Consider the following 10,979-nt stretch of genomic DNA (forward strand, 5'->3'; position numbering starts at 1 on the left):
ATTATGGAGTGTCAACTGTGAAAAATAATATAAAAGTACATGAAGCTAAGGTTTACAATGTTTTTTTTCTGGTACTATAATTATTTTTATTTTATTTCTTAAAATATTTTTATTTAATAAAAATAAAATCTGTAAAGATAAACTGAATGTAAATTTATGATTTTCTAAACATCTATTAAAAATAAACACTTGAAAAAATTTAAGTATCAACCAAATATAAAATTGTTATTTCAGACTACTAATCTTGCATAAAAAATCTAAAATAAATAATAATGATTAATTTAAGATTAATAAAATAAAGAGAGACTAAATTTGTTGTAACCCATTTTTGGGTCCCCCGCAAAAAAACAAATAAAAAAAACAAATAAATAAATAGCCAAAGGAGGTTAGAAAAATAACAAAGGGGGGAAGCGCTCAGAAAATGGTCAGAAAATTAGTCCAGGAGGTTAAAAATACAAAGATTGGATTTTTGGCAGTATATTCTTGAAGGATGAGAGTCCTATTTAGAAGGAAAATTTGAATTTTGAGGAAAAAGCCTAAATTTGGAGGTTTATGGACATGATTGGATTTTTAATGGGATTTTTAGGGGTTTGGATTGCGAGAAAAATTGATTTTTAAATCAATTTGGGCTTTAATTAGAAGAAATTTAAGTTCTGGGGCCAAAATATATTTTGTAGGAATTTATTAGGCCAAATCAGGGGCTTAATTGCATGAATTTTGAAGTTTAATGGCCAATTAGGGGCTTAATTGCGAAAATCCGAAACCAGGGACCAATTTGGAAAAGGCGCGAATATAGAGGGAGCTGTATTGAATTGATTCAGGGGCCTAATTGAAGAAATTAGAAGTTTATTGATCAATTAAGGGCTAAATTGCATAAATCAGAGGCCAAGGACCAAAGTGAAAAACGCGGCCAACTATGGGGGCAGGGACCGAAATTGGTAGGGACGCAATTGAAAAGAAAAAGATGATTGAGGGCTGATTTGGAATTTAGCGCGTTCTGGCGCCATTTTTAAATGAAACGGCGCGTTTTATCCAAAACGACACCGTGTCATACTTAAAAAAAAAAAAAAAAACAGAAAAGGGCTAAACGGTGCCGTTTTGAACGGCACTGTTCCCCTTTCTTCCCCGCCTAACATACAGCAGTAAAGAAGGAAAAAAGATGTATATTTAATGGCGTTGGTCCCTCCAGCCCACCGACCGCCGGTCCCTCTAGCCCACCGACCGAAGACATTGGCCGACCGCCTACCGCACCGCCAAAACTGAGGGAGGCACGCCTGGACAACCACGCCCAACCAGCCGCCGCATGACCCCACGATGAAAAAAAAGAAACACACATGATCACGGGCTATAAATGGAGGAAGAACAGCAGGAGAAAAGGGGAGAAAAAAAAAACAGAGGGGAGGGCTGGCAGTATTGTTGAAAGAAAACCGTGAGGGAGAGAGAGAACTAAGCTTTTTGAAGAGGGACCGAAAGGGAGAAGAAAAAGATGAGAACAACGTGAGAGAGGGGTTGTAGAAAAGAGGAGGGAAACTGAAGAAGAAGACAGAGGAAGAAAGGGAAAACCAGCCACTGAAACAGAGAAGAGAAAGGGAAGGGACAAGAAAGGAGTACTGGAGAAGAAGAGCAACAACAGCTGCCACCGCCATCCTGCACCATCGACACTGCCACCGCCACAGCAGAACCGAAGAGGAAGAAGAGGAGCAGAACAGAGAGAGGGAATAACGGAGAAAAACTGACCCAAGGTGACGGTGAACAGAAACAGAGGAGAGAAAGAAAGAGGACAGCCGCCGACGCCTCCGCCGCCTTCGTTGCCGCCAGCGTCGCCACCGTTCCAGGTAACTTTCTCCACTGCCATTTTTTTGCTTCGGCTTCGGCTTCATCTGCATGCAGAATGTTTACGTTCTGCACCAGATGAAGATTAATTAGCTAGTTACTGTGCTGTGCACAGTAACTGGCTAATTAATTCACGGGTTACTGTGTGCACAGTAACCCCGGTTACTATACACACTAATTAATTCTCTAGTTACTGTGCGCACAGTAACCCGGTTACTATGTGCACAGTAACCAGCCCATGCATTTGGGCCAGGTTCGGCCCAACCCATGTATTTGGGCCTGACCCGGCCCATTTCAAAAAAAAAAAATCAAAAATATTTGTTTCAGCATTTTATAATTTTTCCGCGTAATTTTTATGTCATTTTGATTAATATTGGGTGATATTTGTTTTTATGTTGTTAAAAATACAAAAATCTGATTTTCAAATACCCGGTTTTCGTCAAAAACTTTCACAAAAATACAAAAAAAATTAAAAAAAAAGAGAAAAAAATGTTTTTGTGCATACGGCCAGGTGTCTCAAAGCTAAAAATTCATATTGTATTTTTCATACACAAAAAAAATATATTTTAGCATGCATTTTGGCTTTAATAACCAGTTTATTAAAGTCAAGAGAATATTGGCCAATATTTCAAAAACAACAAAAATTTTATTTTTTGGACAATAAAACCTGGAGTATGACATTACACGTAATGCATATTCCGGATATTTAATTCTTATTTTTTAGACAATAAAACCTGGGGTATGACATTACACGTAATGCATATTCCAGATATTTAATTTTTTTTTTGGACAATAAAACCTGGGGTATGACATTACACGTAATGTATATTCCGGATATTTAGTTCTTTTTTTTTTTTGGACAATAAAACCTGGGGTATGACATTACACGTAATGCGTATTCCGGATATTTAATTCTTTTTTTGTTTGGACAATAGAACCCGGGGTATGACATTACATGTAATGCATATCCTAGACAATAGGAAACCACAACGTGACTTAGATTTTATTAGACAAAACAATGCAGCCTACCTTAGGTAGGGCGTAGTTGGGGTGCTAACACCTTCCCTTTACGCAACCAGTCTCCGTACCCCATCTCTGAGACCAGTTAGGGTTTCTAGTAACCAGAATACTAGGTGGCGACTCCCAGTCCATTTTTTAGCTTAGAGACAAAGAACTCCTTGTCTCACCATATTTTTCACGCCAAATAGACACACCACACCATCATGAAGGGTTGGTAGTGGATGATCGCCGCGCCGCCGCACACGTGCGACAGAATGGCGACTCCACTGGGGACCTTGTGGACTAAGCATTGTTTTGTCTAGTTTTTTTTTTGTTGGATTTATGTGTTTTATTTTTTTATTTGCTCATATGCTTTAAATTTGTATATATTTGTTCATGCATTATAGATTGTGTCATGCATCATTTATATGAGAGTTTGTACTGAAAAACTTTAAGTTAAGTGGGGGACTAGCAGCTTACCTTACGACTTTTAGTCAAGGTTTAAGTTTGTGTAAACCCCAACTCTTCGCTGAGTGCTTAGACTGGTAATGGTTGGTACACGTGCCATCTCGTTGTCTACAAGCCCCCATATTGCCTCCACGAGGGCGATCACTGGGACAACAAGAGACCCTTTTTAGAGACTGAATAGCCAACCTACCCTTGTCAAGCATAAACGTGTTTTGCATAAAACATAATCCTAACCATAAAGCATCCGATTTTCAGGTCTTTTAACAAAAAAAAACGATAAGATGGCTATCATTACCAAATTTACTACTGTGGAATATGGGCAGAACTCTGAATTGTCACAATTATCAGAGGGAGATTGCTCTAGAGTTGATGCAAGGAAGCTTCCAGTAGTTAAAGACCTGAATTGCGTAGCATGTGAGAAGAGAATATTGGTCCATAGCCAGAACATTGATGAGACGGCATTTTCCGGAAAATATGGGCGATTGCTAGAAATTGCAAAGATAGAAGTATTGAACCCAACAATCAAAGCCTTGATAAACTTTTGGGATCCCGATTACAGATGTTTTTCCTTTGGAAATGTGGATTTGTGTCCCACTATAGAGGAGTATGGAATGTTGACAGAGTTTCCCAAACATCTGCACAGGGTTTATTTTCCTTTGAGAAATGACAAGGTGATTCCTGAGTTGTCAAAGTTGTTGAAGATTCCACATTTGAGCAGATTTTTAGAAAAGAATGGCAGCGGCTTAAAATGGAAATCTCTAGAGGTTGAACTAGAAAAGAAGAAGGAACAATACGGGTCCATGCTAGAAAGAGACAGGTTAATTGCTTTGGGAATATATGGTCTCGTGTTATTTCCAAGCTTAATAGGGGTTATAAGTCTAGAAGCTGCTGCTGCATTTGTGGAATATGAAAATACTCATATCAACCCTACAACCGCCATATTGGCTTAATAGGGGTGAAAATACGCATTTGTGGAATCTAGAGATGCGAAGATAGTGATGTTGGAGCTGCAGTTGAGCAAAGCAAAGGATGTAATAGAAGAGTCCGAGAAAGAAAGAGGAAGACTAATTTTGGATTCGATGCAAAGCAGCTCTGAATTGGAAGCATTGAAAGCCGACTTCAACGACTATCAAGAGAATGTTGGGTTCAATCAGGACAAATTCTTGCATGTTCAAGCAGAGTTGTTAGACCGAAATGAGAGGTATGATGAGTTAAACAAGAAATATGTGATGATGGAAAGTAGGCTAGTTGAGCTGCAAGAGTTTGAAAGAAAGGGGAAAGAAGAGGAGCTTGATAAGGCAGATTTGGTAGCTAAGAAAAATGAAATTAGGATGTTGAAGGTGAAGTTTGACAAAGAACGAGAAAAGGTAAAGCAGTTGACCGAAAGGTTGAAAGCTTCAGAAAAACATAAAGAACAGATCGACACCAACAACAATACATTGAATCGGAACAACATGTTGCTTATGGAGAAGATGGCCAAAGTAGACGAGCAAATGGATGAAGCTGCTATTCATGCATGGATCATTAGAGCCAATGCTCGAAGGGTGGGGAGAGACATCTTTCGTTATCGACAAAGCTTGGCTGAGACAGATGCATTCTTAGAAAAAATTGAGAATCGAGGCCTTGCTTTCCTACCAGTGGCTAGAGATATGGATGAAGATGAAGATTGATGTATTTTGTTCCTTTTTGTTTATCCTCCTTCAAGAGACTGTATTAGCCAATATTATGAATGAAAAGGGGCCTTGACCCATCTTTTTTGGAAGAAAATCTCCTATAGAGTAAGGATAAGCCTACCAAAGCAGCAACATGAGCAAAACTACTCCTGATAATAAATGTGACAAAAAGAGTCCATGCCCATTACACAAGAAGAAATGCCGGCCATCAATCGATTTTTTGAAAAAAGCAAACTCACATTACATATGCATCATGCATTGTTCTTTACCATTTATTCATTTACATTGTTCCAGTTCCAGATCGTGAAACATAGGTCCCCCTTCCAAAGTCCACCACACTAGGCTAAGATCAAGAATGGAGAATGAAGAGAGGGCCATCCTAGAATCCCGCTACCAAAGTGAATTGGAATCCGTAAAGAATGAAGTTGCCCGAATGACCAATCTGCTAGAGCAACTTTTAAGAGCCAAGAACGGGGAGGGAGCGTCCACCCAACCACCTATAGGAGCACCACCAGCTCATGCCCCGGGGTTATCTCAGAACTTGGGGGCAGATTCAGTGACGGGGCAGCACTTTGCACCTGCCATTCCCATTCAGCCCCCTCAAGCTCACATCACTGTAGATTTAACCGCAGATGGGCCTTCCGATAATAGGTCCACCGGTTTTATGAACGACGACAAGATATCAGCTTTGGAAGAAAGGTTGAGAGCAGTTGAAGGAAATGACTGTTTTGACCCCATGCGAGCATCTAAAGTATGTTTGGTACCAAACATCACGGTACCAAAAGACTTTAGGATACCGGAGTTCATAAGGTACACTGGGTTGGAATGCCCAAACACTCACCTTCGATCTTATTGCAATAAGATGGCTGAGGTGATTCATGACGATAAGCTGCTGATCTACTTTTTCCAAGACAGTCTATCGGGCTCTGCACTAAGCTGGTATATGAGGCTGGATAATGCCAGGATTAAGAAATGGAAGGATTTAGTGGAGGCTTTCCTTAAGCAATACAAGTTCAATTTGGAAATTGCTCCAGATCGAACAAGCCTTATGTCAATGGAAAAGAAAAGCCAAGAATCAGTAAGGGCTTATGCGCAAAGATGGAGGGACGAGGCCACGCATGTGCAACCCCCTTTGATAGAAACGGAGATGGTGACTTTGTTCGCCAATACATTCAAGGCACCCTACTATGAGCATTTAATGGGTAGCTCATCTCAACATTTCTACGATGTTGTACGTGTGGCAGAAAGAATAGAGCAAGGAATTAAAGCTGGGCGCATAGCGGAGCCTTTAGAGAAGAAAGGTTTTATGGGAAGGAAAAGAGAAGGTGACGTCAACAATTTGGAAGGCGGGTACAAAGGCAAAAAAGTGCATCACCAAAACCCACAAATGCCTACCCATCACATAAACCTTACCAAACCTTTTAACCCCAATCATCAATCAAACAACTAAAACAACCACCAAAGGCCATTTACAAGATACACTTCAGAACAATTACCTCTACTACCCATGCCTTTAAAAGACTTGTATGCTAAACTGTTGAGCATTGGACAAATAGCTCCGGTTCTTCTACCGCCAATCCAACCACCCTTTCCCATATGGTACAAGCTCGAACTAACTTGCGAATACCATGCCGGCAATCCGGGGCATGGAATTGAAACCTGCTACGCCTTTAAAAGGAGATTGTTAGAGCTTATCAAAAGGGGGTGGGTATCCTTCGAAGACATGCCCAGCATCAATTCAAATCCATTACCTAATCATGCCGCAAGTAATAATGGAGTGAGCATGATAGAAGTTGGGAATCAAAGCAAGGCGTTAAAGGTATCCATGAAGGGGTTATATAACATGTTGTTAAAGTCAGGATTTCTTGAGATAAATGTTGAAGGCCATTTGGAGGGATGTGACTATTGTGAGTTCCATGGGACAGAGGGACATCATATTGAAGACTGTATCGAGTTTCGCGAGAAGATTGCGAAAATGATGACGTTGGGAGAATTAAGGATCGAACCCATGGAAGACAGTCGTGAGGTGAGTATGATGGAGGGTCAAGATAAGATATCCAGAGTATGTAGGGTCCAGCCAACGGCTAATGGACCACCAAAATTAATCTTGGCTAAACCTTGCTACACCAAAGGAAACCATAATGCCATGCCTTATAATTATGGTTTTGCTGCCAACATTCAAGCCTCTCTTCCTTTTTTCCAAACTAAAATCAGTGGGTTAACTCGGAGTGGCCGATGCTTTACTCCCGAAGAGTTGAGGAAGGCAAAAGGCAAAGAAGTGGTAGATCTTGACAAAGCAACAGAAGTTAATAAGCCAGTAACTGAAGAGGAGTCAAATGAATTTTTAAAGTTGATAAAACATAGTGAATACTGCATAGTGGATCAACTAAAAAAGACTCCGGCTAGGATCTCCCTTATGTCTTTGATACTCAACTCTTAGCCACATCGGAACGCTTTGCAAAAAGTTTTGAATGAGGCGTATGTACCCCAAGACATTGAACAGAAAACCATGGAGCATTTGGTGGGGAGAATCCACGCAACTAATTACCTCTACTTGACGTCTGATGAGCTTGATGCTGAAGGTACCGGACACAACAAGCCTTTATACATTACTGTTAGGTGTAAAGACTGCCTAATAGGGAAGGTGCTTGTCGATAATGGCTCGGCTCTTAATGTGCTGCCAAAGCATATTTTGAAAGAAATGCCGATCGATGCATCTCATATAAAGCCAAGTACCATGGTGGTCAGAGCATATGATGGCTCACCTCGACCAGTAATGGGGATTTTAGAAGTGGAGCTATATGTAGGGCCGCAAATGTTCTTAATAACATTTCAAGTTATGGATATCCACCCTTCCTATAGTATGTTGTTAGGGAGACCTTGGATCCATGCGGCTGGGGCGGTAACTTCATCATTACACCAATGCTTGAAGTATATCATGAACGGGATGTTGGTGACTGTCAAAGCTGAGGAAACAATCTCCATGATAAAGAATGTAGCCATACCTTTCATTGAAGCAGAAGATTGTAAGGATGATAATATCCATGCTTTTGAGATTGTAAACACTGACTGGATACCTGAAAATACAGTACTAAAAAAGCCAAAGATCTTAGAAGCAGCAAGGATGGCAACTCATTGTTTCTTGGAAGATGGGATCCCTTTTCTGTATAATCTTATAACTAAGGTACCAAAATGGGCTAACCTGACAAAGATGAAATGTGCTGATCAAAGATTTGGGCTGGGGTACAAACCTACAAAAGAGGATCATCGATGGGCTGTTAGTCGGAGAAGGGAAAGAAGAATGGCTAGGATTGAAGGGAGAGAGCCTGAAGAGGAGAAGCTTGAAATCCCTCCCCTTAGAGTGACATTCTCAAAAGCTACATATGTAATGCGACCCGATAAAGGAGCAGAAAGCTTTGGTCAACAACTATCAAATATGAGCATAAACACCTTGGAAGAGGATGAAGTGGAAGGAGGTAACATGAATACGGTAGCGGGAAGGGAGGATGAAGCACTGCCACAACTGACTATCCACACCCTGGAAGAAGTCTCTGCTAAAACCTTAATCCGAAAGCTAGCCGATGGCGAGAAGTTTCAAAATTGGGTGACTCAAGAAGCCCCAGTAGTGTTTAAAATGTAAACCAACTTTGTCTGCTTTAACATGCTTTTGTCATTGCTTTTGTTTGCTTTATTTTCCCTAGTTGACAATCAAGGCTCATGATGTCAATTAGATTTTTTCATTGTCTTTGAGCCCATCTTTTGTTTGATTTGAAGTAATGAGATCATGCGTTTTCCAAATTTGTCCCTTTATCTGTGCATTTACACCAACACTTTCCGCTTTCAGGAACCCTGAAAGCGGATCTTCCACAACATCACATACACTTAGCATCAAGAATGAATGGCCAAACTTTAACGAACATGTTATCACCATGGAAGGAGAAGAATGGGATGAAAGCAATGTTAAGGAATTTACAAAGTTAGTAGAGCAACATGAACAAACCTGGGAACCAGCTGCGGAAGAACTAGAAACCATAAACGTGGGTAATGATCAGATTAAAAAAGAATTGAAAATAGGGACCTTAATCACTCCTGAGGAAAGAATAAAAATAAAGGCCCTCTTACAAGAATATGTAGATGTTTTCGCTTGGTCCTACGAGGATATGCCTGGTTTGGATAGAAATATCGTCGTGCATAAGATACCGCTGGAGGAAGGTTGCAAGCCAGTCAAGCAGAAGTTGAGGAGAGCTCACCCGGATGTTTGGATCAAAGTTAAGACAGAACTCGAGAAACAATGGAATGCAGGCTTTCTTGAAGTAGTCAAGTATCCACAATGGGTATCCAACATTGTTGTCGTACCAAAGAAGGAGGGAAAGATTAGAGTATGTGTGGATTTCCGAAATTTGAATAAAGCTAGCCCCAAGGATGATTTTTCCGTTGCCACATATAGATGTTTTGGTGGACAATGCTGCACGTAGTTCCACATATTCCTTTATGGATGGTTTCTCGGGATACAACCAGATAAAGATGGCTCTAGAAGATAAGGCAAAAACGACTTTTGTTACACCATGGGGAACCTTTTGCTACAAGGTTATGCCGTTTGGTTTGAAAGAATGCAGGAGCCACTTATCAGAGAGCCATGGTGACTTTATTCCATGATATGATGCATAAGGAAATTGAGGTGTATGTAGATGATATGATTGCCAAATCCAAGAGGGAAGACGACCATGTAAAGGTTTTGAGGAAGTTATTCGAGCGTTTGAGAAAATATGAACTGAAGCTCAACCCTACCAAATGTTCGTTTGGAGTTAAGTCAGGAAAGTTTGCTCGGATTCGTAGTAAGTGATAAAGGTATAGAGGTGGATCCTGATAAGGTGAAAGCCATCCAATCTATGCCATCCCCAAAAGACGGAGAAGGAGGTGAGAGGATTCTTGGGAAGATTGAACTATATTGCCAGATTTATAGCTCAGCTAACCACAATGTGTGAACCTGTCTTTCGGCTATTGAGGAAAAAGAATCCTGGGATTTGGAATGAGGAGTGCAAGGAGGCATTCAATAAAATCAAGCAATACTTACAAAATCCGCCTTTGCTTGTTCCTCTTGTATCAGGAAGGCCTTTAATACTGTATTTGACAGTAACTGAAACAGCTATGGGGTGTGTATTGGGTCAGCATGATGAAACTGGAAGGAAAGAGAGGGCCATTTATTACCTTAGTAAGAAGTTCACCGAATGTGAGTCTAGATACACGGTGATAGAGAAACTCTGTTGTGCATTGGTATGGGCGACAAAAAGTTACGACATTAACATGTTGTACCACACCACTTTGTTGATTTCAAAGGTGGATCCACTAAGGTACATCTGTGATAAGCCCTATCTCTCAAGTCGAATTGCCAGGTGGCAAGTTCTGTTGTCAGAATATGACATAGTTTATACAACAAGGAAAGCCGTGAAAGGAAGCGCCATTGCAGACCACTTGGCTGATAATGCGGTGGAAGAGATTAATAGCCATTAGATTTTGATTTCCCTGATGAAAAATGTATTATCAGTAGTGGGAGAAGAGAAGACAGATTGGTGGACCATGTTTTTTGACGGAGCAGTAAATGTTTATGGTAATGGGGCCGGTGCGGTGATCATCTCTCCTGACCAGAAACAATATCCAGTTTCAGTTAAATTGTGTTTTGAATGTACCAAAATACTGCAGAATATGAGGCTTGTATCTTGGGTTTAGAAGCTGCATTAGAGTTAAAAGATCAGAAAGATAGATGTATATGGGGACTCAATGTTGATTATCTGTCAGGTGAAAGGAGAGTGGCAAACAAAGGAAGAAAAGTTGAGGCCATACCAGGAATATTTATCCACACTGTCAGAAGAATTCGAAGAGATAAGGTTCACCCATCTAAGAAGAGAAGGGAACCATTTTGCGGATGCTTTGGCCACGTTAGCTGCTATGGCAACAATGGATCTCGGGCATAAGGTACATCCCGTACACATAGACATCAGAAATAAC

The 10,979-nt window shown here is 40.5% G+C and overlaps 1 protein-coding gene across 1 annotated transcript; it reads left to right on the forward strand.

The window, feature by feature from the left end:
- Window positions 1-6,480: 6,480 nt before the first annotated feature.
- LOC118057864 (uncharacterized) lies at window positions 6,481-8,613 on the forward strand. The gene is made up of 3 exons (XM_035070582.1): window positions 6,481-7,290; window positions 7,414-7,555; window positions 7,613-8,613. Exons 1-3 carry the CDS (start codon window positions 6,481-6,483, stop codon window positions 8,611-8,613), a joined length of 1,953 nt encoding a protein of 650 aa, XP_034926473.1.
- The last annotated feature ends 2,366 nt before the right edge of the window (window positions 8,614-10,979 follow it).

Source organism: Populus alba, chromosome 5 (assembly GCF_005239225.2).
Source record: "Populus alba chromosome 5, ASM523922v2, whole genome shotgun sequence".
Taxonomy (NCBI): domain Eukaryota; kingdom Viridiplantae; phylum Streptophyta; class Magnoliopsida; order Malpighiales; family Salicaceae; genus Populus; species Populus alba.